We start from the raw sequence: 14,828 nt of genomic DNA, 5'->3' as shown, positions 1-14,828 counted from the left end.
CCAATAAGCGCAGGAAAAGAATAAGAACACAGTTTGGAGAAGTCGAAATGAAAAGCAACCGCAATCTCATGAAGTTGTACACAGTGAAAGCAACTGAAAATAGCGCCATATCCATGCCAGATCTAAAATGTACAGGTATGAGTGGAGAAGGCCATAAGAAGCCAGATACAAACAAGAAAAAGAAAAAATTAGGAGCGGTTCTGTTCCCGAACAGAGCCCCCACTGGCGCGCCACCAGACATCACCGCCCCATCGCATCAATCGTTCAACAGCAGCGCTAGGGGAATCTAAGGCAGGACGAATGTCAAGGTAAAAGACGGGTTCGCCTGTTGGCTCTGGAGGGCCCGAGTAGTAATCGATCACATAACGTACTTGCTTTGGACCCGCGGGGGTCTGTCGTTGAACGTACCAGTCATGACGGTCGAAAGGCGGTTTTGTTCTACGAGCAGAGGTTAGTTTATCACAAGACCTGAGAGGCGGCTTGTATCGGTTGCACATACTCGAATTGTGAGGGATAGATCCATCCCAAGGTCTGCAGGATCCGAGCCTTAGGAGTGAGCTCCTTTGGTCGACCCTGGAAGCGAATGAGACGTGGCTCAGATGCTGGATCGACAGCACCGGTCATCTCCGCTTTGTATAGATCGTAGCTGAGATTTTCCTCGCCTCGACGGCACTTCTCCCATCCTGGCAGGAGGCCCTTTGCGAAGGTGCGCTCCCACCGGACGATCTCGTTCCAGGCACCTTCATTCAAGAAGTTGTGAACGGCCACCATAGCCTCCACCGCATCTTGAGGGGTGTCCGTGTGGCCCTTGCGCAGCATCGCATTGTACATCTGCTGAGGTGATGGGTATTCCCAGTTTTGGTCGGAATCGCCCCGTGGGATAGTAGATATTTCGCGCTCGACGCCAAGGTCCACAGTCTGGTTGGGCGCGCGTTCCTGCGAGAGAGATGCGAACATGAAGTTCAGCGGATTCAGCTTGGACAGGGTCGATGAGGATTTGGCCGGCGCGGCGGGCTCTGGAGTAGGTGGAGAGGCTGATTTTGGTGGAACATAGAAGGGGGAATCGGTTGATCGGTTCATGGGGCAGGCGCTTGGAGGCGCTGCAGTTACAGGCGCTGCAGATGAGCCAGAGCCAGGCTCGTGCATCGGGCATCCTGGCTGTCAATACCGGTCAGTCGCGGCTGCGAGAAGTGTATCTCATCTTTTGAGCGTACCGGAATAGCTGCATTCGGGGACGTTGGATGAGGTGCCACTGGGGCCTTTGGCTGTGAGTCTGCCCAAAACCAACCCATCTTTCTTTGTCTCTGCGTCAAAAGGGTAATATCACCCAGGTAATGTCACCAAACAACGATATAGTAGCAAAACCAAATGACCTCGCGATAAAAGACCGGAGCAAAAATCGCGCCGTTGACTAAGCACAAGATAACTAGTCAATTCAGGGCACGTGATTCTTCTGGTGCCGGGTGGTGCCGAAGTATAGAAATGGATATTGGGACGGAGAAAAGAGTTGGAACCAAAAGAGACCAAGAAACGACGCTCCAATGATTCGGGAATCGCGCCCTCTCAATAAATCTTACACCACAGTAACAATACATCGCCTTGTAAGAGGACCTTAGTCTAGCAATTAATCAAGTCATGATATCGCATCTCCAGGGACCACGAATCCAGCCATTGCCTCATCCCAAATGATTTGCCAGCTAGGACCTTGAGCTTCCGGTATGAAGTAGTAGTCTGTTAGGATTCGAGATACCTGTTCCCAGGATTGCCAGCCACATAGCATGGCAACGTGGGCCAGCCGCTCCACAAACAATCGTCGCTCGGGGTGACCGAGTGAACCCTGAGCCCCAATGAACAAGGACCAGGCATAGAGCCCGGTATTTTCTTTTGGCAGCTCCATAAGCAGACTAATCTTGAATCTGCGTACTTCCTTAACAAGGTGTTTTGTTAGAGCTCGGCCAAGGCCCGAGGAAGGAGGTGACACGATTAAGAGGTGGTTCAGAAAGCATATAGATGCCACACGCGTGACAGATTCAATAGGATGGATTTCAAGATCAGGTTCGGGGGTTTGAGAAGACTCCGAATCATCGGTATAGATGTAACTGAGCAATTGGTGTTCAGCCTCGCAGTTCAGGAGGTGAATGAAGTCATGGTCACGTTGCTCAATGGCCTGGGGCGCTGCTCGGAGAGTAATACTGTAGAAAATCATGTCTTGGATTACAGTCAAGATACGTAGGAGTGGTTGACTAAGAAGAGTATTGGCCCAGAATCCAGATCCAATTCTCCGAATCGGGGATGAAGCAGGTGGCCTAATTCGCTGTTGGATATCGGCGGGGACGGGTTGTGCATCCCAAGTCAAGGGGAAGACAGGTTTGGTCATGAGTCCAGTACCTGCTTTTACATCGCTCCTAAGGAAGAGATTAGATTCGGATAGTTTGGCGGATCGTTTGGGTCAGAACCCGGAGCAAGGGCCATACGTTAGAATTGCAGATAGCATCGATGATCTGCGAATACTTTCGTCTGCAATGCCTCCTCGGAGGTCCACCATGTGTTTGAGGCCAGTCAAGTGGATACGAGCTTCATCAAATTGGCCCGCAATCAACTTTGTTGCGAAGACTTAGTCAAGGGGAACCTACTAGGGTTGAGAATATGCAGGAGCACGTACTGATCCGGTTAGGAGGTTCACAATGGTATCAAATGCCTCATCAGTTAAGGCCAGTGCAGGATCTCGCACTTTGACATTCATTTCACGTATAGACTTGCCCTTCATGACACAGTAGTCTTGGTCATTGGCAACCAAATCAGTCGCAACTGTCCTATCCGAGGGACCTACCCCCAAGGCAGCTCGATGTGCAGCGCACATGGTCATCAAACCAAAGAAGCTTCCGGGATCCGAGAAAGAAGATCTGACCATCAACTCAAGTTCTGGTATCTGTGAGTTCTTCAGGCCACTTGGGAATGTCATCGGAACAAAGGTGTTCTTCCCTGCATCCGTGTTAGCTATTGTGATAAAGCGGGAAATTTGTAGTACCACTGCCACGTACAATAGTAAACCAAGGTACCGACAGTCATGGGTAGCTCCCCCGACCCGGGCAGAGAGCAGAATGGATCGCAGAACCATGCTGTCGGCAAGGAATATGGACTAGGATTCCAATGAAAGACTAATGGGTGAGTGGTCCAGCGTGACGGGCGGCGCCGGTGCTTGGAGGTAGACAGGGAGGCGGTCGAACTAGAGCCTACGGGCGAAAATGAAGACTGAGAAGAAGAATATCTGAGAACCAGACATTGCTCTTCTGGTACCTCGTCTTTGCATTTGGACTTCGTGGCTGAGTTCTGGCCGCGGTTCTCACGCCTGGATGTCCGTTTAGTTCCTGCGAGCCGCTCCCGCCGTCGCACATCGCGCATCACGTGGGAGCGAATAGCCTTGCGAGCATTGATATCCTTGATTCGTTTCGAGGTTAAGTCGTCATCATGGTCGATGAAAGTGAATGACGGGCGATCTGGCGCCGGAGCAGGTCTCGAAGGGGGTTCTGTGACCGAGGAATTAGCACGGATCCTTTATATTTATTGTGGTATCTGCTGTCCGCGCGTCTTGATTCGACCAGCCTGCCCCTGGAGGGGGGTGATCGCGGGCTAAAGGAGTGGACTCCCATTTGCTCTCTCGGAAGCCTCGAACATCGCACAGATGCATGGGGATTGGTGGGTCTTGCGGCTAGGGAAGGTACGGGAGACTTGAGCACGAACCTGAATCGGAAGGTCGAGCACCCAACGGCTGCAGATGACGATCCATCTCTTAGGCCCGCAGGCCAGTGCGAGGGGAGAAATGATCTTCAACCAAGCCAATATAGTTGGGGATAGCGGGTGGGGTTGGGAAAGATGACGGGATCGAGGAAGAATAAGGAGTAGTTTACGTTTGTCGATGCGGGGGGAGCATGGGAGCACCAGCCCCATTCAGATCCGCAACCATAATTTATCAACTAGGGGCGACCCGGCAGTAATTGTGTGACCGACTGCCCAATTTCACCTCTGGAGAACAGGAATAAAAGAGTGTGGCATTAATCATGTACACTAACAAGGTGGGGGAAAATAAGCTCCTTGAATCCATCAGTAGAATAAAGAGAAAAAAAAAAGAGAGCCAACAAACCCATCTTATATGCGCCCGAAGATGCCGCCAATAGATCAAGTGCGTCAGAAGGGAAACACGCGCCACCCTGAACAAGAAAAGGAGAGAGAGGAGAAGCATAGACGCTTCACTCTTACGAGTCGCTTCATCCCTGAACGTCACTCACAAGTCGTGAGAGTAACGCATACCCAAGAAGCACCGCTAACCCGATCCAGACCCTATTACGGCGGGCCCATCCTTGGCCGGCTTCCCGAGCTACATGGCCTCCCTCCATTACTGCTCCAAGTCCAGGGGTGCTTCCATTTGGACGTCGACGGAGAGCACTGGTTTCCGGTGAGCATTTAGTAGGGGCGTTGGGATCGGGTAGGATCTGGCCCGTGTGGGTGTCGATGCGATGCTCCTTCATCCACGCCCAGTTCTGTTGGTCTAACTCAGGCCATTCCGTACGGAACTTTAGTCCTCCATCGCCAGCCTTCACATTATTGATTCCCTTTGAGGTTCGCGCGACCCCAGGCGTGGCAACGACATGCGATCCGCCCCCGGTGGAGTTCCACCATCGAGATCGTGCAGCAAACACTCGGCGCTCCGCCTCTGACGCACTAACACTTCCCGTCGTCATTTCCTCGCTCGTCATGAATGACAGCAACCCAATCAAGATCGTTGAAACCTCCCAGGCGGGGTTGAAAGACTTGGGGTGGAAATCACTGATGCTCAAACAAAGCCGTGTAGAAGGTTGAAATCGACCGCTGGGGGTGTGCATGCGAATCGCTGGCGGCGCAAAGGGATACTCGGGAGGGAATATCAAAGTACCCCAATATTGGCCATTCTCGTAAGGAGTCCCGGGAGGCCCAGTTAGGATATAGTGCCACCTAAAGACAATGAGTTCAAGCGCATGAAGTAGTCATCTCGTGAGCGAGAACATACTCAAGAATGTTAGACTCTGAAGGATGAGCGATGATAAATGGAGGCGGGTTCTTCTGGATGTTTTGGTATTCGCGAGTAAGCTGCGCAGGACGTCAGTTTGCGCTGTATCAGGCTTCTGGATATAAGTGTTGTCCTTACCCGCTTGAAGGCTGCCTTTGTTGCCATCTTGGCTGCAGAGAGGGCAGCTAGAAAGATTCGTCGTCTGTTGGGTGATATGAAGACTCTCTCGAGTTTTACAAAGGAGCCCGGAAAATAAGGGTCACAGTCAGAGTAGATTTCTAGACCGAGACGTTAAACAATAGATGGAGACGATTTGCGGCGAATAGGACCGAGTCACGTGGGGGCCTCGACTTCCGCGGCAAACGAATCGGGGCATGCGACGTGACGCTGTTCTGAACGTTCGCAAGCGTCGTGCCATTGCAGCTGCTACAATGGCTTCGCCTTTATCTTCTGGAGATGATGGTGTATGCACTAGCCCTCGAGCTTCTTTTGTGTCCTATATCAAACTAATCTCTACCTAGATTTTCGAGCGCCTGCAGCAGCGCCAGGACCCGAAGGTCGCCGAAGAGCAGCAGAATGCCCTGAACGAGCGAACCCAAGCGATCCTCCAGAAAGCTCAATCGCATCTCTCCTTTCTGGTATGTCATGAGCAGCTTGAAACAAGTCGGTTCCTGTTTTGTTCTATTCCATTCTATTTTTGTCTCAGACACCTTTCATGGTTTACAGAAGCTCTTGGGATACTCCGCTAACCGCATGTTTCTAAACAGATCGACCAAAACTCAACCCTACCTTGTACCGTGTCCTCCGTCCAAGTCGTCAGCGCTCCAAACACTCGCAGAGGCTTCTTAAACCACATCGTCAGCCCACTTTTGCAGGCTAAGGACCGTCCCCAAACTTTATCCGATATCTTGCGGGAAGTGTCGGCTACTGCAGACACCTTGGGAAAATTTGGTCCGTATCTCCAACACTCTATCGTGCAATTGCATGGTATTTGTTTATTTCTAACTTTCTTCTAGATCTGTTCCAGCAGCCGATTTCTGTTCACCTCGATGCCTCCAACAGCAACGGCTTAGACGACCTTCGCAATGTCGATGTAATTTTCGCAGCTCGGGAGAAAAGCCGTGTGCTTCTCAAGACTGGAACCGATCTCGGCAATGCAGAAGGCTCAGCTTATGGCAACCTCCTGTGGCGCAATGTATTCGGTGGTGCTGAAACATTGAATGTGAACGCTTCCATGGGCACTCGCACACGATCTGCTTATCAGGCCGCCTTTGAAACCCCACTCTTTTACGATCCGAACTTCCGTTTCGAACTCGGAGGAATTGCCAGTGCGACCCAAAAGTCGTGGGCAAGCCACGAAGAAGTGCTGAAGGGAGGCTGGGGCAAGCTTCGGTGGTTGTCTCAATCTGGTCATCACCACGAATTGAGCTACAGCGGTGCTTGGCGACAGATCACCGGTCTCGGCGAGAACGCATCTCCTTCTGTGCGGGCTGATGCAGGTGATAGTGTGAAGAGCAGTGTGTCGCACAGCTGGGTAAACGATAAGCGGGATAATCCCATGTTGCCCGCACGGGGTTACTACGCGAAGGCCTTCAATGAGCTTGCCGGATGGGGTCCATTGAAGGGAGATGTCTCTTTTTGGAAGTCAGAAATTGAAACACAGGGTGCTGTCCCAATCCCTATTCCAGGAATCAAAGGGGACAGTGGCATCAGCCTGACCACTGGTTTCCGCGCCGGCATTCTGTACCCGCTAGGAGTGGACTCGAAGCCTCAGCCCCAGCTTTCTCGTATCAATGATCGATTCCTTCTTGGTGGTCCTACTGATGTACGTGGGTTCCGCCTATGCGGCTTGGGTCCTCGCGAGGGGTCTGATGCGCTCGGCGGTGATGTTTATGCTGCCGGAAGCGCAAACCTTCTGCTTCCACTGCCCCGTCTGGGCGCCGAGAAGCCAGTTCGATTGCAAGCCTTTGTGAATGGGGGACGACTCCTGCCGCTACAAACATCCCAGAATAAACCTCCCGCCACTAGTGGAGAAGTCCAAGATGCAATGATCTCAACTCTCTCAGAGCTGCAGAACGGCCTGCCTAGTGTTGCAGCTGGCCTGGGTCTCGTGTACGCCCACCCGGTCGCTCGGTTTGAACTCAACTTCTCCTTACCAATTGCTATTCGTAAGGGCGAAGAGGGTCGTAAGGGTCTTCAGCTAGGGATTGGCATCAATTTCCTTTAGACAATACGTGTATCTTACTAGTTTAGCGGTCTCAACAGCTCAAATTCTCTCTCTTCAGCTCAGTCTTGGACATGCCCGACATAATCACTGAATCTTACAATAATACAATTGTCAATAAACTCGTTATCGTTGGACTACTAATCGCATTGTAGATGTATGGGAACGTACCAGTATTCGACTCGGATCTCCAGGGGGAGGAGAGTGGGTGAGCCTATACTATAGAAGGAGTGAAGAAGCCATTAGATATCAAGCTCTTCGGATGTTTTAGGGAAATGACCTTATATCCTTTCTATCTTTCTTCAAAGTGTCCAGGGCTCCAGGGTTGCCCAGGTGCACATTGCGGGGCTGAGTCAGCGGCCCTTATGACCGCCAAATGGACACATCGGAGCTTCCAAGCTCCCTCAAATTCCACATTAAGACGATTGCATTACGTCCTACGCTCTCGGATCTGTTGCAGCAACTGTTCCCTGTGCCATATCTTGGCCATGGCTCAATATTACCCCCAACAGCCCCAGCAGGGCTATGCGCCCCAAGGTTCTGCGCAGAACCTCCAGTTCTTCCCCTCTTCCTACGGCTCGGTCTCCGGCCACACAACGCCATCGCAAGCGTCCTATGGCGCAGGTTTTGGCAGCACCTCCAATCCAGCAACAGCACAGGCCTATCCATCCGGTGGATATGGTGGGTTTGGATCTCCCAGTGCAGGTGTGAGTGGGAGAATGGGAGATCAAGGTGGCTTGCGGACAGGCTGGTTGGCTGCGTTTGGAACGGAGGGCTACGATGGAGAGCCCCCATTATTGGAGGAGCTAGGTGTCAATTTCGAGCATATTCGTACCAAGGTGAGATACCAGCTTGCAAGTAATCTGAAGGAGAGGGCCGTATAATGCTGTTGAGTACTAAACATGTTGACAAACATGTTCGCTTGCAACATTATGCGTCTGCTTTGTCTGAATCCTGCGGCATTAAGAACCAGCAACTAATGTTCTTTTCTTTTCCAAACTCAAGACTCTCACCGTCCTCAACCCATTTGCATCCATCGACAACCACCTGATGGATGACAGCGATCTCTATGGTGCTCTCCTATACATCGTACTTTACGGCACCTTCCTCCTCCTCTCTGGCAAGGTCTTCTACGGTTACATCTATGGTGTTGCTGTATTTGGCACTGTTGCACTACATTTAATCCTCAGTCTTATGTCGCCAGCTCTCGACGCCGCATCCACTCCCAATGCCGCCGACCCTACCAACTACAACCCTCATCACAAACCATCCGTGTCCGGGTCCTCAGTCGCTGGACATTTCTCTGCAACCCTGACCTTTCCCCGCTCTGCCAGTGTTCTGGGTTACTGTTTCCTTCCTCTTGTGCTCACCAGTCTCATTGGTATCCTGATCCCCATGGACACATTGTTTGGATATCTTCTGACCACCGCTGCGGTGGGCTGGTGCACCTACAGCTCGTCTGGGATGTTTTGCGCTGTGGCTCGTATGAGTGGAATGCGCGGTTTGGTGGCTTATCCATTGGCTCTGTTCTATGTTGTCTTCGGTATCATGGGCATCTTCTCTTCACGGGGCACAGGCACCCTCGCAGCGAGGACTGGTGCTGCTGCTTAGATTAAAAGGCACTCCAACTTTATCATTGAGCCCTATGTGTGATGGATTCTTCATTCTGCCTGCTAGTAGGCGTCCCTACTGTCGAGCTGTTCAGTGTTGTATTCCCCAGTAACCAAAAGTTTGGTAGGGATATTTGAAGGGGACCAGAAGCCCCCCCCTGACTGCTCCATTTGCATTTTAATCATGAATATTACGAGATTCAGCCTTGTGTCATACATTATCGATCATTAAATTCGTTACTTGATTAGAATAACCCTCTTTTCAAGTCGTAGATGGTCTATAGTTTCTCCTGATTGGCGGTCTCTTCTTGCGTTGGAGCCCATTTAGCAAGCCATTCTCTGGCCTTGTCCAAATCACCGCCTGCTGCTTCAGCGCCAGCGACACACCAGGCAAAGTCATACCCTTTACCGGAGACAGCGCTATCTGCGAATATCATCTCAGCGATATTACGACGAATCTGACCAAGTTCGTCGGTACAGAAATAGAAAGGCGCGGTGTTCGGGGTCTCTGGTTGAACACTGATAGGTTCCACTAATGGTCGAGTGATTTTCATAATGTCGGCAACACTTAGGCCAGTAGCTGGAGTAGCTGCCTGGTTATTCTTTTGCTTCCCGTTTTTGCAATATCTGTTCTGGCACCATGGTTTCGCGCATCCGCTCATCATCTGGGACAGATAACGCCGCTCAATACGCCGCCGGAGAGCCTTGCCCTCGGGATCGTACGTATCGACGTATAACGGACCAAAGCAAACACTGCATAGACCGAGGGATTTATTGCTCGCACTAGACAGGGTACGGCCGCAGTTCTGATTCAGACAGATACGGGGCGGTGGACGTGAAACTCGCTCTAGATCATGATGGCGAAGATGTGTTTTCATGTCTCGTAGTCGAATGATCTTGCCACAGAGATGGCAATCGGTAGTTCGACCCCCATCGACGAGTTCATGGGGAGTGAGGCCGGACAGCATGACTTCTGGATCCAGCAAGTCGGGATCTGAATCCCCCTGTTGAGGCACAAGAAGATGACAGAATTGGCATAGAATGAGTTTCTTCGGACAGTCAGTAGTTCGATGATGTGCTAGAGCAGGAAGCCCTTCGAATTGGGATCCACAGTCGACGCAGGCATGGGGGGTATGGAACATCGAATCATGAACGGTCTTGCTCGGCTCATCATTCCCATACGAGGAATCATGGGGACAATGCCAGTGACTTTGCCACTCAGGGGATCTTTTTTGGAAGACGTTGTGGCATTGGGGGCAAAAGATATTATTGCGCAGACAGAAGTTCTCGTGCAGAACCAATGTCCGCTGTGGTACCCATTGGCGGCAATTTTGGCACTGAACATCGCCGGGCTCGTGAGAATCATCGGTTTCCAGCTCTTCATTTGATTCGCCTTTCGATATTCGCAGGGTGTATTGTACCGGTAGGTTCTGGGTGGGGGCCGCAGAAGGCTCGGATTCTAAGGACATGGGACTAGCATGGGCAGATATGTAAAGAGCTTCTGCGCCTTCGAGAGCCATGTTTGTGGGCTGAATGATTATTCGCTTTGTTGACGGGCCAGGAAACTGCCCCCACACATGTATGTCTGTCCGAGGGCGGCCTTGTTGGCGGGAGCTTAACGGGCTCGCGAAGAGACAAACCGAAGGATCATCGCTAACTATCTCGAGTCGTACTGTGTCTTCTCGAATCCACTCCCGGAGCTCATAGTCCACATACTCTCCTGGTATAACCTGGGATGCTACCTCTTCGCCCAAGGTCAGAGTGCCTCCGACGGAACTACCATTAGCAGTGCCTGGTGCGCGAGTTGCCCGTTCCAACCGTTTTTGTAACGTCTCTCGAGCTTGTTCCTCTGATAGTGCGACGATGTCGACCTCGAGATCCGTGTCGACCACACAAATGCCGTCACCTTCCGGATACAGTTTATCCACTAAGAATCGGAAAGACTCGTTGCGAGTCCCGGGGACTGTGAGCAGCTCATTGACCGTCAGAGTGGTAAAGTTATCTCGAAGATGGCGTTCCAACAAAGCCTTCCAATCCTCAGGATCATACCCAGCTTCCAGGGGTCGCAATCGGACGTACGTGCCTTTGGGCAGTTGTTTTGCGTGCACGGTTACGGAGGGATTCGAGTCTGAAGGCTGTCCTGAGTAGACCACGTCTGTGTCGCTAATCGCAAGGTCTTCGGGCTGGAATGAGGTATCCTGGATCCCAAGCGACTCTTTAAGCAACGCACTTAATATCACTTCGTTCTCTGCGGCGGAGAACTCGCGGATCCCTGCATACACAAAGCGTCCATTCTCGGGGTTCACGATGCGAAATGTCAGAGGGTGGGGGAGCTGCTGCTGGCGATGCTCGACCTGCTGGCGTGCGATAGATTCAGCGGCAAATGTATGAGGGTTGAAAGGGTCGAAGGAGCTGGTATGTACGCGCGGGTTCGTGGAGACCGCTTGGAGCGGGGCAGCAGCTAAGAGCTGCTCTAAGGCGGATTGAGGGAGTACAATTTTATCACCAGGCAGGCGGGGGGGGCTCTTTTTGGAGGAGTTACAGCCAGCTGGGCCGACCAAGTTAGAGTATTTCCCTCCATGGTAGGAAGGGAAAGAGAAGAGTGGCATTGCAGAAGTTAAGGTGGAGCTGAGAAGTTCTGGAAGCCTCGGCCACCCCCACATCTCTACCTAAAATACAAAGACTAATAATCAAAACGCCGCAAACTCCCTGCTTAGAAATCATCTCACTTGGTTCCAATACTTCAGGCTCGAATGCGGTGGCGAGAGCTGGTGTTGCACCAGTCGCACTTTGGTTTGGTCAGTTGGATCCGATATCGTTGGGAAAAGGCTGCTTATGCTTACCATGGTCGCAGAGCACCCTTCATTGTGCTCGATGCAATAGTCGCCTCGGCAGCTTTGGCAAGTGTACTGACAGTCCAGCTTACACGAGGCACACTTGGCGATGGAAGTTAGAAACATCCCAGTTTCACGAGCTCGGGTTGCTACTCACAGTTGGGCCACATTCCCAGCAGTCTCTGCTAACACCTTTCTGCAGACGCTAGACGAAAATGTGAGTCGAAAGGCATTTACTGGGAAGCATCTCGGGGAAACGTACCTCTCGGTTTACTGGTCTAGCAGTGGCAGCCATGGGACCATGGCCGTGACGCACTGCAGTCTGGTGAGGCGTCAAATTTGCTTGCAGGTGCTGCGGGTTCGGGAGGCAGTTGGAGCAGAACCATTTGTTGCACCTGTTGCACCATCTATCTGTCAAGCAGTCTGTACATCGAGCAATCAGGCAAGGGTGTCTTCCAGGAATTTGCTCCGGTCGCTTTGCTGCGGCGATGCTCGACAGGTGTAGTGGGATTGGGCCCAGCAAAGGGAACTGTTCATCAGGGGATTGTCCCCAGATAGCTGGCCCTTCGGGAGAACTGTGACACCCGTCACAGCCTCGAGGTCCCAGGGCTACAGTAGCTATCGCAGGAGTGAGAAGGGGTGCCTCTAGTGGGGCACTCCCTTCGTCCATGGAATACGCATTGATATCATGTCGAAGCCCCCGGCAAAGTACAGCATCAAAGGCAATGATACCTTCGCATTTCTGCAACGTCTGCGCCCACCCGTCCTCGATGCTGTGTTTGAACATCTTGCCCGAGGGGCTGTACCATTCATTCTGCACGGGCTTGGGCAGCTGGGGATCTTCTTCGTTATCAGAGGAGGCGCTAGATGAACTTTGGCTTGAGCTTCGAGAAGATCCCACGCGCGAACTCCACCATTCACGATAACGACGGCGCACGGGAACTCGTGGCGGGCTGTGCACAGGAGAGAAGTGGTAGATACCCTTGACTCGTGGGGTGCCCGCTGGACGAGTAGGACGCACGGCATGTTGGATGACTTGCATCAGTTTTCGTTCATTAAGGTGGCGACACTCGCGGATGGAGAGGATGTTCACACTGAAACGATCAGTGAGAATGATGTCGGCCACAAGGTCGGCTGGCACCGTCAGGCCATCTAGGACCAAGGTGCGCACATCTTGCAATATCAATCGATTCTCGAGACTGGAGAAGATATGACGCAGAGGTGCGGAGTATATCTCATCCTCTGTCCGAAGATCATCGGCCTCGTGTTTCGCCGGGTGCTGAGCACCTCGACAACAGGTCAGATCCAGATGCCGGAAAACATACGGCGTCTTAGTGATCATATCATGCAGTAGGCGCGAAGTCGAGGCGAGGGCAAACAATGAAGATACCGAGAGATAAGGTGCCATGTGGTCCAGAATCAAACTATTGGTGAGAACATCCTCCAAAGGCGCGCGTGAGGTCGCTACAGGGAGCGCCGTGGCCTCGGGGATCACTGTAACAGTAGGCGATCTGTAGAATACAGGCTCAAGTCCTATCTCCTTTGGGGTCAAACGACGGGCGCTATAGAAATCCGGGGCGCGGTCGATGAGATTCTGGCGATAGGAAGCCATAGCTCCAACGGTGATTTCATCTCCAAGGCGTGTGAAGGAGGGATGTGGCTGAACCTCATGGAGGGCAGCCCGGGCTTTGATGAGCTCGGATTCCAAGAGGTTGATGGTTGATTGGAGGACAGCAGGCATGGCTTCAGTGTTGGGATCAATCGCGTTCATCAAAGAAACCCACAGGTCAGACATCACCCGGCTATCTTGAGTACTCTGTACGGAAAGAAGGAGGATCCACCGAACAAGGGAATCGGGATATATGTCAAGATATATCTGCGGGAAGAGCGGGGGCAAGAGCCAAACGTGTAGAGCTGCACAGGACAAAAGATAGGGCCAATGAAGCTCTGGTGGGGTGGAGATTCGGAGTGGGGAATGTTGGGAAGGATTGAATTATTCCATTGAGTAATTTGCTGATGGCACCATAGATTGCACAGAATCAGCAGAAAAGTGTCGGTCAACGTTCGGACATGAACGTCTGTTACATTCAGGTCCGATCGCGGGGGGAGTCAGATCAGGAAACCACAGGGACTTGGACCGCGATATATTATTTCTATCTACGGAGTAGAACAATTAAAGTAAGGATAAAGGGGTGGAATTAGGAGTATAAGAGTGTGGATCTCTTGGCAAAGAAGTCTTTCATCGAGATCGCCAGCTTATCATAAGAGGAATGTATGATAAATCGTTAAGAATACAGAGATAACTTACCAATTATACGAGGTCCCCTCAATGGACTCGGGGAACCAAATCGCCAAATCAGAAAAATCTTTAAAAGGAATCCCGTCCAGTTCCAAAAACATACACCGGGGAGTCGGATGAGGCGGGTCCATCTGTCTTTTGAGGCTGGGAGAAGGGCCAAGTAAGGGGGAGTACTGGGTACTGGGGGGATACTTGAAGGTCACCGGACAAATGCCAGGTATCCCGGCAAAAACAGAAGGATAAGTAGGTACCCATTGAGTACTGAGTACCCCACTCCCTCGCCAAGAGCTGACACTACATACTAGTATGTACCGAGTACTGTTCATATGTACACAGTATTAACCGGACTCTGTCAACTGCCCCCACTGATCCGCAGGTCACGCGCTTCTTTTTAGCGCTGCCCCACTTTGTTCTCGAATGGAATAAATGGAAATTTAGCACTGGCTTAGCCCATGGGGGGCTACATGGTGGCAATGGTGAGACGGGACCTTCGTGTCGTGGTCCAATAGGCTTGAGCCGCTGCTTGGATGTACGTGTGGTGAAGATCGTATCATCTCGGGCTATCGTTTCCGCTTCGAGGAGTTCGTAAAATGTCCACTGGACAGCAGATGGGGCTCCGTCACCGGCCTTTAGAAGCACGCTAGGTATGGATACGATCCATCGCAATCTCCAAAGGTCAGCCCCCTGACGCGAAGCGGGAGGGAATGTGACCATAACACTCAATAAGCTGCAGAGGTTCAGTTTCAGACTGCCAAGGAAAGTAGGCTCTCTACGGAAGATCCGCGCCAAGCGTCGATCTGAAATGCAACACATTCGG

At 51.8% G+C, this 14,828-nt stretch overlaps 7 protein-coding genes across 7 annotated transcripts; 2 read left to right on the top strand and 5 right to left on the bottom strand.

Moving 5' to 3' along the window:
• Positions 1 to 188: 188 nt before the first annotated feature.
• N7468_006387 (holocytochrome c synthase CYC3) lies at positions 189 to 1,292 on the bottom strand (the record flags this gene model as incomplete). The annotated part of the gene is made up of 3 exons (XM_058475683.1): positions 189 to 438; positions 500 to 1,158; positions 1,215 to 1,292. 3 exons carry the CDS (start codon positions 1,290 to 1,292, stop codon positions 189 to 191), a joined length of 987 nt encoding a protein of 328 aa, XP_058328573.1.
• Positions 1,293 to 1,633: 341 nt separating this feature from the next.
• Positions 1,634 to 3,552, bottom strand: N7468_006386 (uncharacterized protein; the record flags this gene model as incomplete). Its single annotated transcript, XM_058475682.1, has 4 exons — positions 1,634 to 2,405; positions 2,475 to 2,599; positions 2,663 to 2,982; positions 3,042 to 3,552. Coding segments are annotated over 4 exons (1,728 nt in total), but the record flags the coding sequence as incomplete, so codon positions are not given.
• Positions 3,553 to 4,265: 713 nt separating this feature from the next.
• N7468_006385 (ubiquitin-conjugating enzyme E2) lies at positions 4,266 to 5,209 on the bottom strand (the record flags this gene model as incomplete). Its single annotated transcript, XM_058475681.1, has 3 exons — positions 4,266 to 4,989; positions 5,045 to 5,124; positions 5,183 to 5,209. The coding sequence occupies 3 exons, from the start codon at positions 5,207 to 5,209 to the stop codon at positions 4,266 to 4,268; spliced, it is 831 nt and encodes a 276-aa protein (XP_058328571.1).
• Positions 5,210 to 5,418: 209 nt separating this feature from the next.
• Positions 5,419 to 7,271, top strand: sam50 (SAM complex subunit SAM50; the record flags this gene model as incomplete). Its single annotated transcript, XM_058475680.1, has 4 exons — positions 5,419 to 5,508; positions 5,566 to 5,682; positions 5,812 to 5,995; positions 6,061 to 7,271. The coding sequence occupies 4 exons, from the start codon at positions 5,419 to 5,421 to the stop codon at positions 7,269 to 7,271; spliced, it is 1,602 nt and encodes a 533-aa protein (XP_058328570.1).
• Positions 7,272 to 7,756: 485 nt separating this feature from the next.
• On the top strand, positions 7,757 to 8,879 carry N7468_006383 (transporter YIP1; the record flags this gene model as incomplete). Its single annotated transcript, XM_058475679.1, has 2 exons — positions 7,757 to 8,107; positions 8,274 to 8,879. 2 exons carry the CDS (start codon positions 7,757 to 7,759, stop codon positions 8,877 to 8,879), a joined length of 957 nt encoding a protein of 318 aa, XP_058328569.1.
• Positions 8,880 to 9,156: 277 nt separating this feature from the next.
• Positions 9,157 to 11,541, bottom strand: N7468_006382 (putative ubiquitin fusion degradation protein (Ufd1); the record flags this gene model as incomplete). The annotated part of the gene is made up of 1 exon (XM_058475678.1): positions 9,157 to 11,541. One exon carries the CDS (start codon positions 11,539 to 11,541, stop codon positions 9,157 to 9,159), a length of 2,385 nt encoding a protein of 794 aa, XP_058328568.1.
• Positions 11,542 to 11,917: 376 nt separating this feature from the next.
• On the bottom strand, positions 11,918 to 13,507 carry N7468_006381 (uncharacterized protein; the record flags this gene model as incomplete). The annotated part of the gene is made up of 1 exon (XM_058475677.1): positions 11,918 to 13,507. The coding sequence occupies one exon, from the start codon at positions 13,505 to 13,507 to the stop codon at positions 11,918 to 11,920; it is 1,590 nt and encodes a 529-aa protein (XP_058328567.1).
• Between the last annotated feature and the right edge of the window lie 1,321 nt (positions 13,508 to 14,828).

The sequence above is a fragment of the Penicillium chermesinum genome, assembly GCF_028974085.1.
Source record: "Penicillium chermesinum strain IBT 19713 chromosome Unknown utg000005l:1.0-4115287.0:1.0-4118363.0, whole genome shotgun sequence".
Lineage (NCBI taxonomy): Eukaryota > Fungi > Ascomycota > Eurotiomycetes > Eurotiales > Aspergillaceae > Penicillium > Penicillium chermesinum.
The sequence above is the reverse complement of the archived record's forward strand: the minus strand, read 5'-3'. Positions and strand labels throughout refer to the sequence as shown.